This window comes from Eptesicus fuscus, chromosome 11, assembly GCF_027574615.1.
Source record: "Eptesicus fuscus isolate TK198812 chromosome 11, DD_ASM_mEF_20220401, whole genome shotgun sequence".
Classification (NCBI taxonomy): Eukaryota; Metazoa; Chordata; class Mammalia; order Chiroptera; family Vespertilionidae; genus Eptesicus; species Eptesicus fuscus.
In genome coordinates, this window is record NC_072483.1 from 44,350,450 (window position 1) to 44,371,525 (window position 21,076).

Consider the following 21,076-nt stretch of genomic DNA (forward strand, 5'->3'; position numbering starts at 1 on the left):
TCATTTACAAGTTCTGTGCTAGATAAAAGTTCTTATAACCCTTCTAATCTTAATATTTTTCATCTATAAAATGAGAATCATCATTGTTTCATGAGTGTTGTGAATGCTAAGCTTATGCATGATAAACATTTAGCATGAGACCGGACATAACTGTCTGCCTAACAAATGGTAGCCATTTCCAAATCGTTATAACCCTTTCAGTAATTACATTTATTAGAAGACCAGAAACAATTTTTAAAGAAGCAGATATTGGGAAATAATAGCATACCAATAAATTTTTTTTGCATACCAATAAATTTAATTTCAACTTTTTGTTCTAATTTCAACATTCAGGTTCTAATAATACTGAAATACATATAATGAATTTAATATGATTTCAATGAAAATAATGTTTTTTACATGTTGTTAATACGTAGGGGTCTCTGGTAAGCTTACTAACATTAATTTTACTAAATTAAGTGAATAAAAAGAAAGCACAAATTTTCCCAGTTTTGAATTTTGAGCCTGAATGAATAAACTATAATGTAAGACTCATTTATAAAGGTGGTTTTTTTTTTTATTATAGAAAGTTGCCAAACTGACTTGCCAAAGAAAAGAAACAAAACTTAGTGTGGTTAACAGGTTGCATTTATTATTTTCTCTAAAGTATCTAAAAAGTAGAATATATTGTACGACTTTGTTAAAAATAATTCTTTACACAATATTGGTCGGTTAGTGGCAAACACAGTTTACAAGTAAAAGATATAATTTTCAAACTAAAATCAGTTTGTGGTCTTTACGGAATTTACAGAAGCAAGTTAAGATTCAGTTTAAATATCGGAAGCAGTATCTGCATTAAAGCACTTCCAAGACACAGAAAACTGATAAGCTTAGATAAAGCACCAGGTCAACAGGTTAACACTGATCTCTTATGGTCCCCATCACATACCTGATGGAGTGCGGGAGGAGAAAGGGAAGGGGCACATAGAAAAAAACAGAACCCTGAAGTTACATTTGCTTAGGGGATCAGGTTCCCCAAAGGCATCTTGGTCAGGTTAATGCATTTCTGAGGAGCAAAGATAGTTAGATTATAATAGTTAAGGCTCAAGATCATGCATTCATAATAAAATACAATTGATATTTAAATGGCATTGAATGTCATACAACATATTGAAAACTTGTCATTTAAGCTTACAGTATAGATATTTTCATTTTGAATCCTTTAGGACTTTATAGGCACATTGATAGCAAATTTTATACAAAATTAATAAATTTCAGGATCTCAAACTTAGTGGATGTGACTGCATTTTTATGATTATATCGAAAAATAATTTTGTGCCTATCTTTTCAAAATAATTTTAATACTTAAAATTAATGTTTAGGGTTTTAAAGTGTTTCAGACATAAAACATTTTACAAAGTAGTTATGTATGTGATGAGATAGAAACAACAAAGAACTTGGAACGATAAATGCGTAAGTGTAAACTAACTTGCATACATTAATGTTATAAAATCCCACCAACAGCAAACTTACACTTTGATCTCCTAATTCAGAGTTCTCACAGTTTCTTTGATCATTTTCTTTCTCTAAATTTTAAAGAACCATAAAATACAGCCAAACGTACTTCAAATTGGTCAGTTTCCCAGTGAAATTGGCCAGTTTACCAGGATCAAGACACTGTGAAAATCCCTAGACACAATGGTAGCCCTTGACCCTTCTAATTCATATTATTATATGCATTTGCCAGATTTTATATACTCAATGTTACATTATGGATAAATAGTAAAATACATCAGGTCTATGATAATGTAAGACTTGAGTCTATTAACATAGCCTATTATATCATTTTAATAAATGTATACTTTAAAAAATGTGTTTCCCTTATTTTTCTTCTTCTAAGAATCATTCTGTTGAAGAGCTGAGCTTGGGTGGAACTAGCCAGAGATGAGAAACCAGGAATCCAAGAACAATGAAAAACATGAATTCCCCTTCCTCATACCAAAAATAAAAGAAAACAACAACAGAGCTCCAATCAATCTTTTTCAAATGTGGTCTGATTCAGCCCAAGGTCTTTGTGATTGATCTTAAAGGTACTTTCTAAGAACTGCCCTTCCTCTTCCCCCAATTGGCATCTGTGTAGCTGAGATCATGATTTAATGGCTTGTAGCATTGTACTGTTTTTAAACACTATCCTACATTAAGAAAGAGGGGACTTAAATCCCATCAAATTAAAATATACATAAAATATATAAGACCCTTTCACTACTAATCTCTACCACCCGCTCCCCATTCTCCAGAGGAAGCACACACTATGTAAATCACATATAGAACCCAAGCATTGGGTTATCAAATGGGAAGTTTAAACCACTTTAATTCACTACAGCGATTTAAAGTGTTGTCTTGGTTACATTGAATACAGAGGGGTAAAACGGTGAATTTAATATAAAATCTTGTGAAAACAAGCTTAACTTCCATGAGTTGTAAACAATTGATGATTAAGTGAAATCTTTACTATCTCTAATCTTTGCTTTTATTTCTGTCTTAAACTTTTAAAATTTTTGAGATATGTAAAGAAGGTGAAAAGGTGGTAAATGGAACTAGATCTGGCTTTGAATAGTTGGTTTTTCTAAGCTTTCTCAAATTAGGCATCTTCTTTGGTAGCTTGAGCTTCCCTGTCATCATCTATCATATCGATATCTGATGTTTTCTTGTCACTTTGCCTCAAACGGTAACTTTTATAAGCACGCTGAATGATGGTTGCGGAGATTGCCTCTTGTTTTCGTTTCAGGGTAGTTGTAATTGGCTCGTATGTGATCTTAAAAGGGTTAGCTAAAATAAACCCCGATTCCATCTCTGAGAGAAGTTTCTCCATCCTCACATCTTTACCCACAACTCGCTTTGTAAAAGCAAGTAAGATGTCCAGGCAATGAATTCTGTCCCCAACAGCCATTGGAAGATCCATGGCCACTAGCTGGCCCTTGTTTGGTTTTGCCATGAAAAGAGGAGCATCCAGAGCAGCTGCAAAATCTGAAAGCTTGCTAGAATCTATGTACTGGGTCCCATCAGGGTCAAACCTCTTCCATACCTGAAAGAATTTCCTAAAATCATCTTCACTCAAGGTCTTGGCCCTTTTTTTAGAACCAATATTTACAAACTCCATAATAAGAGCAATGTACATGTTCACAATGATCAGCCATGCTAGGAGGATGTAACTGACAAAATAAATAATGCCGACAATGGGATTACCACAATCTCCTCTCACCTGGGTCCCGGGGTTAATTTTATCAGGATCACAGTCAGACCATTTACTGTTAAAGATTGCATTGAGCATCCCATCCCAACCAGCAAATATTGTAACTTGGAAAAGACAGAGCATACTGCTGCCAAAGGTTTCAAAGTTGGACACATCATTAATTCCAGCTTCCTTTTTAACATAGGCAAAATTGTACATTCCAAAGATGGCGTAGATGAACATGACCAGGAAGATGAGAAGGCTGATGTTCAACAGCGCGGGGAGGAAGAGCACCAAAGGGAACAGCAGATCATGGAACACCTTTGGCCCTTTCCCAGGACGCAGGATGTGGACGATCCGGGAGAGAACTACCAGTTGCAGGACGGAAGGAGGTACAAGGTAGTATTCTCCTATCAGAGGCAGAAGTAGCCCTTGATGTGGGGAAAGATAAACCAGGCAATCAAATTATTTAAATTTCATGGTATTTAGAGGAAAATAAATTTATTTTACACTTCCCCTTTTTCTATAAGTTAAGATCATTTTATTCATCCTCCCGATATAACATTTAGCACACATTGAAAGTTTGGGTTAGCGTTAGCCAAATAATGGTTGTGGCAATGCTCAGAGTATCTAGTAAAGTTTAGAGGAGAATTCTTTGCATCATCACCTTAAGAGTATTATGTCTCAAATACTGCTAGAATAACAGAGGGCATGAATCTATAATATAGGACAGTAGTCATTTTTTTCTGATTGTAGTTGAATCAAGAAATTTAATTCAATGCAACCTTTATTGGATACTTAATTAAGGTGTTGCGCAAATATGCAAAGATGATTAATGTAGCTCTGTCCTCAAAGATTTTGGAATCTTTAGAGGTAGACATTTAAACTAATTATAATGCAAAGCAGAAAAATCTGGTTGATAAATATAATTACAAAAATGTTTTTTATTGAATTTATTGGGGTGACATTGGCTAACAGAATTACACAGGTTTCAGGTGGACAATTCCACAACACATCATCTGTACACTGAATCCAGTGACTCACAGATTATAATTTAATTTATTTATTTTATAAACAGTATTTGGGCCCTTGGGAGCTTTCAATGTGAATCGAATAGCTGAGTCTTTGCCTGGAACAACTTTTTGGCAGTAGTGGGTGAATGAGGGAACTCTGAAAGTGAAGACAGAACTATAAAACAAGGTGAAATTATAATTGCCATAAAAAGCATGAGGATGTTCTCTGGAAGTACTGGAGGGGATGTGGTTCATTTTGAGTTGAAAAGGTGGGGGAGGGGAGATATGACGCTTTTATCTGAGATGGCATGCTGCATCTGGAAGACTCAGGTCTCACATTCTGTTGAACTTTGTCGTTACTAATGTTGGCATTCTCTCTGACGTTCTGTCTTATCTATACCCTCATTTTCAGTGTTTTAGTGAACCTTCTACTCTGACTCAATTTTTCACTTCTCCTCAATCTTCCAAACTCTTCCATTATGCAGGAGTATCCCCCTTTAATATAAGCATATTTTTCCACATCCTCTAAACTGCAGACAGCTCATTCTTCCCCACCCCATATTTTTCCTGGTAGAAAGATGGAATAAGCAGGCATCTTTTTTTCTTTACAAAGTGATTTCTAGACACCTTTCCTTTCCTTTCCATCATTTTTAGAAAAAAAATAATTTCAACTCCTTGTGGGTCATGTTATTTCACAATACCATCACCTACCATTCCTGACTCTAGGATCTAGTCATTTCTCCTCATTTATATTCAACTAATCTCTTCAGTACTTGGCTCATGTTGTCCTTTCCATCTCAGCACCTACCATCAACAACCCATTCAAAGGCCATTCGCTCAGTCGTTGGCTTTTTTAACAATTTTACATTAATGGCCACATTCTGGACCCATGCAGGATACCTGCCTTCCGAGATCTCAACTCCTAACAGCTTTCTCTGACCGCAGTTTCCTCTCTTTCTGATTCAGTAATGCTCACTTTAGTCTCATAAGGCTCTTTAGTGCCATATTCCTCGGTTACCTTCCTACCCCCTCCCTCTGCCTTTATGCACTGTCAGTCAAACGTCTTGTACTTGTCTGTCAATAGTAGTTGCACTGTTTCCACTACCAGGTGAATGAGTGGATTTTCTGGAAGCACAGCTGGGCCGACAGTTTATCTACATTCTTTTTTATTACTGCTGATACACACAATAGTACTTGACAACAAATATTAAATATTGTCCCTATTCTCATGGAGCTCACATTCTAGTATGTGTCTTATAGGAGGCAGACAAGAAACAAACTTTTCTCTGCCTAAAACCCTTTTCTCCTATTTTATTTCTTGGCTACCTCCTTATCCAATAGTTAACTTCTGCTTTTTCCATGATGTTCTCTCTGACCTCTACTTACTGATTCGGTGTGCTGCTGTAACATCCCTTATATAACCTTTTCCTCAATAGCACAGTAAAATGCACCGTTAAATATCTGCACGGGTGCAGTCCCTGGCCTGGCTGGCGATCAAAGTGCAGCATCTGGCATGGAAGGGCAGATCCCAGCTGACCTCTGGGCCCTGGGCAGCACCTGGGCCTCCAAGCCACGACATGCCCTCCTCCGCCTGAGTCACAGCGCCCGAGTCCCCACGCGGAGATGCGGTGAGCGTGGCTGGACGCCGCGGGCCAGGGCGTAGCGTGGGCCTCTGGGCCACCCAGCGGCGCTGCATGGAAGCCTGGTGGGCAGTGTGCTTTCTCCTGGCCAGTCTCCCAGACCGGCTCCTGCATGAGAGTCCGATCAGCCCCTGCGGTCACCGCAGCTGCAAACCAGCTCACCCAGAAGAGGCTGCGCAGGTGCAGGGCAGGCTCAGATGCCCAGCACCTGAGCGCCCCTTGCCAGCGCTGCATCACCTATGCCCGCTATGTTCCGTGCCACCCCCTGGTGATCAGCACACGTCATAGCGAATGGTCAAACTCCCAAACAACCACCAGAGGGGACAATTTTAATATTAGGCTTTTATTATATAGGATTATAAACTATGGGCATACAGGAATTATGGCTAACTTGTTTACTAATGAGTTCTTTGAATATAATGCAATATCCATTCACAAAGAGGATAATCAAATACATTAGTTAAGTCAAAGACTGAGGTCTCCAGAGTAAAACTAGTGACCTAGAACATTAAACTCTACTGTTGTGAAAGCTGTACGTAGTTTTAGAGATTAGAGGAAAGGGAAAATAGTGAGCTTGAAAGTTTATATTATGCTATGATATATAGATATTTAGTGTCATCCTAGAAAAATAATATAGTTGATATGCTGAAGAGGTAATTAAATATTTACCTGGTGGTCTGTGAAGTCTATGTACTAATTCAAACACTATTTTTTAATATTTTATATATGTCAGGCATGTGTACAAACATTTTTATATAATATGCAAAAATGTAAAGCATTTGTGTTGGAAATAACTGCTTTGCTGAGTAAGAGGAGACATTTACTATAAGAACTTGCCTGAATTAATATTACTACAAATGAAAATCTGATAACATGAAATCTTACCTGTAATAGAGAAAATGACCACTATAAAATCTAAAATGTTCCATCCACTGGTGAAATAGTTACAACGGAAAGCGATGAGCTTCAGCACACATTCTCCAGTGTATAGAATAACGAAAAGTAGCTGGAGCCAGAGGACAGCCATATCCATTTGTCTACTCTGTTCATCACTTTGTATCATAAGGGTTATTGCTTGGAAACAGATAAGAACCATAATGATGATATTAAAAGCTTGACTTGTTACCAAGTCAAAGATGAATCTTTGGAACTTGTTCTGTGGGTGAAGAAAAGGGTGTAATAGTCATATTAATAGGATATCTATACATACACATAGGCTTTAGATTTATATCTCTCCTCCTAGCATAAATAGGAGAGTAAGTCAGGGCCTAAGTTTTTACCAAACTAGAATTATAGCACACAAAGCAAATAAGACCATCAAAAGCTTTGCCAAGGAACACATTTAGAAAAATTTTTGTCAAAAGCATCTGTTGCTAAGAATTTTAAAAACATGTTTATTTTAAAGATGAATATATCAAGGAAACTTTTTTAGAAACTTTAAAAAATCTAGATGTTTTCTTACTCCTGGGCGAGGTATTGTTTTTCGAGAGTCCTCATACATCAGCTTCTTCAGTGCTAGATATTGTTTCTCCTGTTTTTCTGTTATAAAGATATTGGAGCCTCCCTGGTAAAGAAATTAAAGAAAAATATATTAAAATCAGATTTAATCCAAATTTAATTTTATATTAATATTCATTTTGGAAAGCTTGGTAATGATTGATTTACTCTTTAAAGAAAGGCTTAACTGCAATGAAATAATTCATGTTTAAACACGTCTGATTTTCTGCACAAAAATCCACATAAAACATATATGGAATACATATTGGTAGTGATTGATATTTAGTTTTCTTTTGGTGCACCTTCCTGTGGGTGGTCAGCCTATTTTAAATTTTCAGTTTACTGGGCTACCTCTTGTTAGACCAAGACAAAGGGGAAAGGGAATCTCTAGAAAGGCGTATCTTTCTAGAAATTTGACCACCGACCTCTCTAATCCCATCTGATTAGTAGAGATTCAGAGTTGTTTGTTTACCAGAATCTACACATAGCTAAACTTTACTGACATGGCTAAACTGTACTTTTAAAATTAAACGATTCTTTTCTTTGCTTTGTTAGAAGGCTTTCCTCCACCAATAAAAAGTAGGTCCCTGTGGTTAGAATAAATATACGTAGATGAATTCTGAAACCTTTGCAATTTGTAGAAACATTTACATGAAAATGGCTGCTAAGAAATAAAAAAATAAAAAAAAGAAGTGGTTCAATTCTGCCTCTGAATTCTTTCTAATTAAGCACTCCTATTTAAGCCACCCAATTCAAATGTATGACGCTCTCTACTTCTAGCATGAAAGCTACTCTAACTGAGAAGATGTCTATGCTGGTTATGACTCTGAAGACTGAAAATTTCAGAGAGGAAAAAGGTGTAGTCCACATATTTGCGCAAATGCACAATGTTTTTTTTTTGTTTCTTAGCATGCCATTATTTATGAACATACTAGTACATATGGAAACACTTGAAATCTTTACCTTTTAAACTTGTCTGTACATATTTGAATATAGAAAACAATGCACAGAATGAAGATTTTAGTAATGTTTATCAATATGCAGGAACATCAATCTTTTTTTAGGTGAGTACCAAATAGAAATGACATTAAGTTGAATCCAAAATCAGTCATTTGAAGCAGGACATTTTTAAAAATGTGTTTAATATTTATACTTATCTTTATTTTATGCTTGTTGAAATTAGCAAGAATAACACCGACCAGCATAGTCAGAGGAAGAAATAATCCAATGATAATAAAACCAATAAAGTAACAATACATATAGATATTCACTTCAAAATCAGGCTGCGTATTTACCTAAAAGTGAAGTTAAAAAATAAACAAAATGAGGAAGAGCATAGAGGATTTTTAGAGCAGTGAAAATACTCTATATGATATTGTAATAATCGATACATGTCACCATACATTTGTCTAAACCAGGGGTCCTCAAACTTTTTAAACAGGGGGCCAGTTCACTGTCCCTCAGACCATTGGAGGGCCGGATTATAGTTTAAAAAAAACTATGAACAAATTCTTATGCATACTGCACATATCTTATTTTGAAGTAAAAAAACAAAATGGCAAAAACACCCGCATGTGGCCCGCGGGCCGTAGTTTGAGGACGCCTGGTCTAAACCCATAGAATGTACAACACTGAGTGAACCCCAGGGTAAACTATGAACTTTGATTGATTATGACATGTCAATGTAGATTCATCCTTGGTAAAAAAAAAATTTATATATACCATTCTGGTGAACGATGTTAATCACAAGAAGGCCATGTATGTGTGGAGGAAGGGGGTATGTGGGAAATATTTGTACCTCCCTCTCAATTGTGTTGTAAACCTAAAACTGCACTAAAAAGAAATTCTTTAAAAGTAAAAATGTATAAAAAGTGAAAAAATAAGGACAATATTGGTACTGACTTTTTAAAACATTAGATTTATAAAATAATTTCTGACAAAAAATTCCAACAATGCTACTTGAGGTATGTTTCCTCTTTGATCATTGGTGAAGGGATATCATTGCTTTGTTTATTGTATTTTAAAGTTTATTGTATTGGTTTAATAATTGTTATGAAGTCTGATAATCCTTCAAGTGGGCCTATTGGGCCTCAACCATTGTATATAATCCCGAAAGGACTTCATTGTCCATGAAATACTCAGTCTGAACAGTATTTAACTTTTGTCTAGCATAAGTATTTGCTTTTACACTGTTAATTATTGTTCTTGCCGGTGCCCTGTTCTTAAACTAGAAAAATGACTTTGCTTGAACTATAACAATGACTTTAGGATTATATTGTACTTACGCCAGTAGAATCAACAGCTGAATTCATAATAGTGATCCATCCATTAAATGTTGCCTGTAAAAAAGGGCATGTGTTTAATTCTTATGGAAATTTTATGCTTCATGGCAAGATAAAGTAAAACTCAATCTGTTATTAATATAGTAAAACATTTGATTAGTAAGACTGACCCCGCTTCAATATATTGTGTAACTGAGATTCCTACCATTTTCATTATTACATTTATGTTGTCTGTTAACAAATATTTAAAACTACTTAGTGTAACTGTAGTTGGTAACTAAAAATATTTTAAGATTAGTATAAATAGAAAGGCAGAGATATAGGTAGAGAGATAGGTAAATAGTAAATAATTCATGCTGCTCAGGTATCATAGTTACTTGTAACTGCTATTACATGTGCTTTTCTACGGGGGAGCCAAGACAAGAATGGTTCCCCTCCTCACATCTGCTAGATGTTGGGTGACTGAGTAGTCATTCTTCAAAGCACTAAGTAGAAATAAAACTGTAGTAACCTGAGTTGGACCAAAAATTGTGACCCTAGTACATGATCAGTGATGGAAGCAGGTTTGGCCAGTACCTGCCATTTCCCCAGTCAGTCCTGCCTTCATCTCCCCTGCCTTCTCCAAAAAGTACAGGAACTGTTTCACTTTTGTTTTTCCAAATGAATGTATTTGTTTATAACATGTATCTATGAACAAATAATAGCTAAAATAATTTATAACCAATTCTATGAATCATACACATCTTGTCCTTATGCTTACCTAAAATATGGATGCACATGTAAAAGATAATAAAATCAAAAGCACACTTACTACTTGAAGCAATGAAAGGAAACCATTTCCAACATTATCAAAGTTCAGTTTTGCATTCTCCCATGGCATGGATTCATTGAATACAAGACTTGCACATTCACTCTCATTATTGATTTCATATCTAGGAAATCTTTCTCCACTTGTTGGGTCAATGCATTCATAGAACGTGCCAGCAAATAAGTTTACTCCTAGGATGCTATAAGCCAGCCAGATCATAAGGCAGACCAGAAACACATTTAAAGCGGGTAAAGTTGTTTTCATCAAAGCTCTCACAACCACCTGGCATATAAAAAGCAAACATGTAAACACTAAGTAAGAAATGTGAAACTATTTTGATTAAATTGGGAATGCTAATTAATTTAATGTCATAGTGAAATAACAACAACAAAAAAGGTTATCTTTAAACCACACACATGCTGGTATTTGAATAACCAAAATAAAAAATTTCAATTAAAAAAAATACATGAAAAATCCAGATATTCTCAAAATATTTTTAGTAAAAATAACCATTAAAAAATAGAGCTAATTAGTATAAATGCTAGAATAAAGAATTATTCTACTAATTTAACACACGTGTATCAACTATTGTGTGAGAAGTCCAAGAGACTTTTAATTATGGTTTCAAAAAGACTTTATTTCTAAAACTAAGTCACAAATCCTTTGTTGACACTTTAGGTATTTTGATAGGTCCACTGATGCCTCTGATGAGACAAATGAACCTGTATACATGTATAAGATTATCTAGAAAGCATATGAGGCTCTGGCTGGGTAGCTCAGTTAGTTAGAGCATCATCTTTTTTTGTTGTTGTTGTTAACCCTCACCTCAGGATATTTCTCAATTGATCTTTTAGAGAGAGTGGAAGAGAGAGGGAAAGACAGAGAAAAGCATCGATGTGAGAGCAATACATCAATTGGTTGCCTCCTGCATGTGCCCTGACCAGGACCCAGGCTGGGGAGGAGCCTGCAACCAAAATACATGCCCCTGACCAGATTCAAACCAGGAATCCTTTGGTCCACAGGCTGACTCTATCTACTGAGCCAACTGGCTAGGGCTAGAGCATCATCTTGATATGCCAAGGTTGATGCCAAGGAGGACACCAAGGCTGACACCAAGGTTGTGGGTTCAACCCTCAGTCAAGGCGCATATAAGAATCAATCAATGAATGCATAAATAAATGGAACAACAAATCGATGTTTCTCTCTCTCCCTCTCTTCTCTCTGTCTCTCTCACATCAATAGAAAGCATCTAAAATGAGAGTAAAATAGGACCAGACATAATTGTTGGGAATTCTAACCTTCAGGAGGAACAGCCTACTTAGGAGAAAGTACAGAATGGCAGAGGACATAAAAGAAGACCAAGAGATTGTAGATCAGTGAAGTCAAGTCAGAAGACTGTTCCAAGAGACATTAATAAGCAGCTAGCCTCAAAAATTCACAAATCACTGCACTGAATCATTCTATGTCACTGGTGAGATACTCCAGAGTGGAAAGTTTGGGAAGTGAATTCACTACCTAAACTTGAATTAACAGAAATAGCCTATAATCACTGCCTTCATTTCCTCAACTCCCTTCATTCTTTAATATTACAATCAGTATTGTATTTATTCTTAATCACTCCACTAATGCTGGTATGGCAAATGTAAAACCAGTTGTTATATCTAACAGAATATTTTCAATCTTTGCTATAGAGAGAAACATCAATGTGAAAGAGAAATATCAATGGGTTGCCTCCCTTACTCACTCTGACCAGGGATCAAACCTGCAACCTTTTGGTGCACAGGATGATGCTCAACCAACTGAACAACTCAGTCAGGACAATCTTTGCTATTTCCTTATCTTTCAGTTACCATTTACACTTTTGACTCTCTTCCCTCGAAATCACTTATTTTTCCTTTTTTTCTGAGTCACCATTGATTTTCTTTTCTGCCAGTCTAACCTTTCCTTCCCTCAGTCATCACTGGATACATATACATTTGCCTGTACTTTCTTGCTTACATTCCTTAGTTTTCTGGGCTTGAATTAATATCTTGACTTTTAATTATGGTTTCAAAAAGACTTTATTTCTAAAACTAAGTCACAAATCCTTTGTTGACACTTCAGGTATTTTGATAGGTCCACTGATGCCTCTGATGAAAAAATGCCATGCCTGTTAGTAATTGCATGTATGTAAGAATAAAAGCCATGGATATGGTTGACCCAAATATTTCAACAGGGGGAGCATCAAGACCCAAAATTCATTAAATACATAAAATATTAATTTTATAATCATGTAGCTTCCTTATATAATCAGTGATATGTCTTCAGAGATCATTCAACTACAGAATTTCCAGGGGTTTCAATGAAGCTTAAGATCTAGAACTGACCTTGATCTAAGAATGGCTACTACTAATATATACCCGTCCTTGAGTTGTCCATGGCTACAATCTCACTGCCATTCTAGTAAATGTTTGGCATCAAATAGTAGAGTGCTTAATTTACAACAAGCAGAGGGAGCTTTCCTGGCAAATATCTTCCTACTTTTCTTTAAATTAGTTGCAGACAATTTGCTAATAGAGGCACTCTTCATCCCGTGTATCTAAATTTACTAGAGAAAAAAAACAACGCTGGTATTATCCCATAACATTTTTTACAGTAACAAAAAGTTTATTTTAGCTACATTAATTAACATCTCTCTCTGTGTTTTCCAGCTTCATGGAGGTATAATAGACAAATAAAAGTTGTATATATTTAAGGTGTACAAAGTCATGATTTGGTATATGTATACATTATAAAATGATTCCACAATTAAGCTAATTAACCACATCTAGTTCTTTTTTGTTTGTGGTGGTGGTGGTGAAAACACTTCAGATCTACTCTTGGAAAATTTTAAGTATACAGTATAATATTATCAACTGTATATAGTCTCCATGCTGTACATGAAATCCCCAGACCTTATTCATCTTATAAGTGAAAGTTTATGCCCTTGACCAATATCTCCCTTCGGTAACTGCCACCCCACAGTAATATGAGTTAACAGGTCATGTGTAGTTTACAGCCCTAGCATATTCTATAAAAATTTTCTATGTCTATGTTTATGCTGGAAAATTAGTTGTCTTGTTATTTAACCTCTTCAACCACATTTTACTTTTCAGCTTATTTTCCTCCTTATTTTGGTTTAAAAGCAAACCATTTGGGATAATACCACCTGTGGGCCTCTATAATGCTGTTAAAAATATTTCATAAGTTAACCAGGGACATGAATAATTGTATTAGTTATTATTTAATTATTAATGATAATCCCATAATTCTTTTTTGCATATTCCTAGAAACTGAAAAAAAATTACTGTAATGATACAAAGCCTAACTTCAGAAAAATTAACTAGGTGACTTACATGAAAGGAATATCAAATACTACAAAACTCAAAGGGATTTTCTTCAGGTTTAACAGGAGACAATTATAGTTCCTCTTCAAAGGCAACTTGAGCCTAAGTCTAAAATTCAATTCTCACGTCCCTAAGTCATGACCTGTATTTTACTAAAAACTGTGTAGCTGTATGTTTTTAAAGATCAAACCAAACATTTATGATCAGTTTGCATAGACATTTTCATTCTAGTAAACAATGAAAACATTTCTAAGAAATATATCTGGATAGCAGGAAATCATATATAAACTTGCAGAAATACATACAGTCAAAACAGAGGAAACTCTGATCTTTAGTAACATGGGAAATGGCAATGGTTCTGATAAAATAAGTGGCAGATACTGTAAAGAGCACGTTATGAAATTTCAGTCTCCAAACACAGAGGGTCCTAGAATAACCAAGTTACTGCAGGGCTGAAGGGAGGTGAGCCATTCCTGCCTGGAATAAGGTTTCTATGTTGTATATCAGATCCTCACGCCCTCAAAGATGGGAGGTAGTCTTCTAGTCATCTTCCTGGTAAAACCAAAAGAACTTCCAAGATTCATTCTTGCCTTGACAACATAATAGTTCTCAAATTCAAAATGTTTCAGCTCTTCAACTACAGCTCAGACCCCAGTACATGTTGTGTGACTTCTGGCTCTCCTCTCCCAAAAAGAGGGAAATGCTCCTCCCATGAACCCAGGGAATCTACAGCTACCTATGGTCAGCTTCTCTGTGCTGTCCAGCTCCTCGCCTTTCTCAGGGTCGCGGCTCCACAGGGCTGCGTGCGGGCTCTGCTCCAGGCACCAGAGTGACACCAGGCCCCTACTCCGTGCACCATCATCTGGGGCACAGTCCCCCTCTCTGGGGTGTCTGGGGCAAAGAGGACAAGGAAGAGGATGCGAGGACTAAGAGGGAGCTGAGTCCCACAGGCGAGCGATCCTCTGAAAGGAGGCGTCACCCCGCCTGCTCCTGCAGCAGCAGCGGACCCCTTTCCTGCGGGGACCAAATGCTGGGGACCCTACGGCGCAGGGTGGACTCCTGCTCTCCGCTGCTGGACTCTGGATTCCAGAGGCTCTGCCCGGGAGCAGCACAGGTTGGGCATTTGATCCAGGAAGTGTTGGTTCACAACCTTTGGAGTTTCCCCAGGTTGAATTCAGAACTGTTCGTTCCCCTCACACAGGTTTGTTTGACAAGCAAGGGCATTTTGGAACAAGGCTAGTAGATTTCGGCCGAAAATATTTTCTCTCAACTATTAGGGTTTTTGGTTTTTTGTGCTATACTTTTGCTTATTTTTATTAGTTTTCATCTTAGGAACAATAAACTCCTAAAATCCTAGTAAGCAAAGCTAATATACCAGTACTCTTCTTCTATACTTTTTGTAGAATATAGGATTTTTGTATTAGATTTTTGTTAAAGATATAAATGAGAAGATTACAAAACTGTACCTCTGTGGAAATTTAGTAATTTTAAATTAAAAGTTATAGATTAGTTTAGGAATGTTTCTCTTACCTTCATTCTTTCAAATTGAGACAGAACTCTAAGTGCCCGAAGGAATTTAATGGACATAAGTAGTTTTAGTTCCTGAGATTTGCCTATTAAGTTCAGACAAAATACCTAGGTATGTGAAAAATAAATAATTAACAGGATTTAGTGTTAACTTTAACAAAAACAATCTATAAAATAAACTTCTCATTTATTACAAAAAGATACATAGTCAAAGCCTAACAATAAATATGCAAAAGCTTTACTATATATTTCAATCCATCTTAACAATGACTTATAGAAAGGTATAAGAATATCATTTTGTGTTAAAATCACTTAAATGATTTAAAGATATCTTCTGGTAATAATACATATTACTAAAATAAATAATAGATAGTTTATTATTTATTATAATTTATTTTTATTATACTTTATTCTTTATTATAATTAAGGATTAATACTTATATCTATTTTTTAGTTTGTAATTAGATAAAAAAATCAGTTTCATGATTACTTCAATATAATTATAGTATACAATTTATTTGCTGAAACAAAACTTTGAATATATTTACATATTCATCTGTATATAAATATAGTTAAGACAATATACAGAATTAGATTTTAGAGAAAGGCATCAAGAAAGATATAAATATTGTTAAGTACAAAGAGTAGAAATATGGTAAGGTTATTTTTCAAAGTAAACATATTTGCATAAAAATGATTAGAGATTAATAAATATTAATAGAGATTGAGCAAGGTGGAAGAGTTATGATTAACTTTTATTGTGCCTTCATATTTTCTGTGATTACAAGGCAACATAAATGAAAAATGTGGAAGCAAGAATATCAGATGGGAAGCTATTGCAGTGATCCAAACGAGGATTTTTGGTTGCTGTGGTACTGGTGAAGGGAATGATATGTATCTCATTTTGAAAATATAATTTAAAAGTTGAGCAAATAGAATTTAATTATTTAGGATGCTGATAATTTTAAAATATTATGCAATAAGCCTAGTTTGTTAGCAGTGAGTACATAGGTGACTGTTAGAATAATCAAGAAATGTGCTGAATTTTAAGTTTTAGAATGAGAAGAAAAGGATAAATATTAAACATTACAAATGAAGAAATATGGAATGTTGGTGACTAAATGTTGGTGTATATAGAGAGATAAAGGAAGATACAAGTAAATGGAACAGTAAAAGAGTAAGAGTAAAAAAGCAACAGCAAATCAAATAGTTCTAAAATGTTGTTTTGCATACGTACAATAACAACCATGAAGTCCAGCCTGTGCCAGCCATTAGTGAAATAAGCTTTAAAACCATATGCCACCCACTTCAGAAGCATTTCCAGAATAAAGATGTAAGTGAAGATCATGTCCGCATATTCCAATAATATTTTAATAGTCTTTCTTTGATTGATATATATGTCTTCAAAAGCCTATGGGGGAAAAATTCACGGATTAGCATACATGTAATTTCTAAAACATTTTTTGTATGAGGGGAATGGAATGCCATCTCTAAGAAGAAGATGGTGAGCAAAGCATAGGTTGTAATCTCAAGGACTGGTTCACTTTTCTTGCATTTATTCACATAACCCTTAAGTATCATTTTCTGATCCAAATGCCTGTAACAGACATCATTAATTGATCCTAGAACCACTTTTTATAGAGATTGAACATGAGACTTCATAATTGTTCTAAATAGTGACCAAATAAGTTAATCAACCTTAATATAAAAGGCAGCATTTTCAGTCACATCTGATGTGGCTCATCTCTAATTCCATGTGGCCAATGTACAAATATATGCACTTGCTAATAACAGAGCAAATATTGTTTTTTAAATGTTTTTAGAAATCCATAGTGTTATTATAAGAAAACGTCACAAAGCTTGTTTCACTGCAGGAATAATCAGGTATACCAGTTAAAACACACAAATATGAAGTAAAACTGTAATAGTTTCTCTAAAGCTTCTCAATTTTAAAAGGTCAACCTTGGTTTTTCTATGAAGGATGCAAAGTTTAATAATGACATTCAAAGCAATTTCATGCTGCTTTTATTTTAGCGCTGACAAAAGGCAACAAAGTACTAATAATCTCAGGCAGACTTGTATCAAAGTATATTCAAGGTTAAAAAGTAAACAAGGGTTAAATAATCTTATTCAAGAAATGGTGTGATTTTCATAAACCCACTGTTAAACAAAAGTAAATATAAAATGACAATAGAATTACTGACTTAATTGAACCAATTATGGAGTAAAAGTGTCTATAAAAGCAAATTATAAGTATCATCTAAAGTTACTTTAAAGGACTATTTTATTACTAGAGGCCCAGTGCACAAATTTTTGCACAATTGGCATCTGGCCGGCCCTCTCTGATCATGGCCGATTGGGGCCAGCTGGTTGGGAGGAGGGGACATGGGAGATTGGCCAGCCGATCCCGCCCCTGATCAGGGTGGGAGGAGGTGATTAGGGGCGGGGCCGGCTGGGAGGAGGGGCCACAGGAGGTTGGCTGGCTGGCCCACCCCTGATCAGGGCAGGTTGGCTGGCCACAGTGAGTGTCATAGCAACCAGTCATGCTGGTCGTCTAGTCGCTTGGCTTTTATATATATAGATGTGTATTTATTTTTTGAATAGGCATATAATGCAAAACAAAATGATAAGATGTACAGAAGTCTCCATTTTAATTTAAAATTTTAAAAAACAGGCAAAGCTAATCAATGGGAGTTGAATTGCACATACTGGCTACACATATGGAGTGGGGAAGTGACTGTGGAAAATCAGAATGTGGTTCTGAATTCCTGGTAATGTTCTGTTTCTCAAGCCAAGTGACAATAACACAGGTGCATTTACTTTGAAAATCCTTTATACTGTACAATTATAATTTGTGTGGTTTTTCAGAATGTGTAATAAATGTCAATATAAAGTCTACTTAAAAACATATGCAGTACAAAGTATGGTTCCCAACCATTATTTTATCTTCTCTATCCTGTGCATCTCACAGTTAACTATTTCTTATGCATTCTTCTCTGATCTTCTTCAATCAAACAAAGCAAATAATATACATTCTATTACTCTTGTTTTCTTACCTAAAATGTAGCATGTAATACACTTTATTCTAGATCTTTTTTTTTTTCATTTCTTACCATATCTTGCAATATCAGGATGCATACATCTCCTGCACTTTTTAAATAGCTGCACAGTATCCCACTGTATGATAATCCCATAAACACCTATTATGGACTATTTTTGCTTTTCAATCCTTTGCTACTATAAAAAATTATCCTGTGAATAGCTAGAAGTACAGGGCATACAGAGTCCAGATACTGCTTGTTTGAGAGATTTTAGGAGAGTCTGAAGCATGAACCAAGACAGACCATTCATATGATAAAGCCACTGGAAATGCGTTGGGTGACATGAAGTCTCAGGGAATCACGAGGGTGGGGCCAGGTTGATGGAGACTCAGATATGGTCCCTGCCTGCTGGCTCTTTCAGGGTGAGGCTCTGAAAAGGAACAATAACCTCTTCCAGCACTTCTGGCTGGGAAAAAGCTGTCCCTCTAGCTCTTGTCCTGATGCTGGACAATTCAGTTCCTCCCTGTATGTCCCTGATGACTTTGAAGGTGCTCCCACAGTGTAGGAGCTCAGAATGAATGAGTATAAGTCCATGCATGGACCCTTTGAGACAGTGGTCGCCAACCTTTCGGACCTCAGGGACGACCAGTGATCTGCAGACCACAAGTTGGTGACCACTGCATTAAGAGAAACCACTGGGACTTCAGCAGTCTTCTTTCTCAGCCAGCCAAAATCCCCATTGGTTTTTATAGCCAGAAGTTATGGGAACTTCTCTTCCTGGTACTGGAACCCTGGGCTGGGGGGCCTGGTGTGGAGCTTGGAACCCTGGTTCCTCAGGGTGTCCCTCCACAAGCCACGATATCCTTCCCAATTTTTATCTGCCATACTTGGGTGTGGAACCAGCCCATTCAGCATCTTTATCCCTCCTACCAATCTCAATATGTCTTCTTCTTTATATCTTTAGCTGTAGGACTTCTGTTTAGCTACATTTCAGACAGTTCTGAATGATGGTTGTTCTGTAGTTTAGTTGCAATTTTGATGTGGTTGAGGGAGGATGCAAGTACTGAGTTTACCTGTGCCACCATCTTGACAGGAAGCCTAAACTTTTTTTCTTATATGAAACTTTAATAAAATAAGAAGAATTAAGTATCTTTTAACATTCCTTTTTCCCACTGCCATTCATATATAGTATTTTGGAATTGTATTATTTATTTAATATTAAATGATGCCTATACAGATTTTAAAGAAATTATAATGTATATATTTCAAAACTAAAATCACAGATTATGAACTATGGTGGTATAAAAATAAGTACTAAGGGGAAACTAATTTGTTATGGTGACTCTACAAATTAACAGACTTCTAATATACTTGTCCTATAAAAATCTCACATACCCTCACTTACCAGAGCAACTGTGCTGAGCAAAGTGACAAGGCCAATGAAACACTTAAAAAAACTGTTTTCTACAATCTTGCAGCAGGTTTTCCTTATGTTTCGCCAAATTTTTCCTCTCTTGGATTCTCTACTAATTTGACCTGGTGAAGATCTTCGTTCATTACCTGTCAAGAATAAAACTGTTTAAAAAAATCTTGACAATTCATGAAAAAAATAAACATCTCAAAGTTTCTACCATGTGCTTTACAGAATCCGATATAGGTGGTCTGTGACTTACAAGCATTTGATTTTTACCCCTGCTGTACTGAACACTGCAATCACCGAGGAAAAAACACAAAAACTTAACTTGTGAGTTTGGTAATTAAAAGAAATAATGACAGGCAGAGATGACTTAGTACATTCCCTAAACCTGCAGGACAGAGTCTGAGAGTAGAATTTATCCCCTACTAGTACTACCACTTCTACAAAAAAAAAAAAAAAATTAATTACACACATACATCTTCTGAATATCACATTGATATAATGCCTGAAAATTCATTCTCTGAAGATTCCCATGGCAAAACAAGTATTCCCATTTAAATTTGAAAATATTTATTGAATGTCAAGAGGTATTAATATCAGTTAAATTGATTTCACTTCTTAGATGGTATGGAAATGGGAATTTTGTTCGAGATTACCTGAGGAGCTAACCTAGATTACGGAGTACTTTGTGAGTAGGGTACATGTGCATGGGTTTTGAACTCTATTTTCTGGTCAAGAGAGCATAAGGAAAGTTAAGGAGAAGAAAGTGATTAACCTGAAAAAAAAAAGAGGAAATGGAGGTGGATGGAGTTTAACACCAACATTTATTATTTTAGAATTTTACCTAATATCAATGTATATGGTTTTGGTCAAATTTAAAAAAATAACATATTTCTTCCTTTGTTTTGGATGAAACAAGTCCTACAACTCAGCTACTAAGAGCAGATGCTTATTTTGAATATAAAAATTTGAGCATTTAGCAGTTTCCATTTTGATGATGTCCAGTCATCTCAAAGGACTAGAACCTGTAGCCATTTGTTAATCTTCCTAGGAAACTACTTTTAATTATAAGTCATTAATAGATGTATGTTATATATCTGGTGAGTCAACCAACTGAAGCCTTATACATTTCTTAATATTCATGTGGAATGTAAAAGTATATCACTATTACATGATTTGTTTTTCTATGAAAGTTAAGGGTACTTTCATATGAATATTTAAATGTTGACTCCATTCTACAAGGCATAAAAATACATATACACATAACCATAATTC

At 35.6% G+C, this 21,076-nt stretch overlaps 1 protein-coding gene across 1 annotated transcript in view; it reads right to left on the reverse strand.

The window, feature by feature from the left end:
• Nucleotides 1-896: 896 nt before the first annotated feature.
• The window catches only part of SCN7A (sodium voltage-gated channel alpha subunit 7), an 82,730-nt gene continuing 62,550 nt past the window's right edge, over nucleotides 897-21,076 (reverse strand). The window contains exons 17-25 of the mRNA XM_008138613.3: nucleotides 19,790-19,944; nucleotides 16,581-16,754; nucleotides 15,347-15,451; nucleotides 10,455-10,733; nucleotides 9,647-9,700; nucleotides 8,519-8,656; nucleotides 7,327-7,431; nucleotides 6,750-7,020; nucleotides 897-3,642 (exon numbers count right to left, since the gene is read on the reverse strand). Coding sequence (XP_008136835.3) covers nucleotides 2,621-3,642; nucleotides 6,750-7,020; nucleotides 7,327-7,431; nucleotides 8,519-8,656; nucleotides 9,647-9,700; nucleotides 10,455-10,733; nucleotides 15,347-15,451; nucleotides 16,581-16,754; nucleotides 19,790-19,944 — 2,303 coding nt within the window. The 3' untranslated portion in view covers nucleotides 897-2,620. The remainder of the gene's footprint in view (nucleotides 3,643-6,749; nucleotides 7,021-7,326; nucleotides 7,432-8,518; nucleotides 8,657-9,646; nucleotides 9,701-10,454; nucleotides 10,734-15,346; nucleotides 15,452-16,580; nucleotides 16,755-19,789; nucleotides 19,945-21,076) is intronic.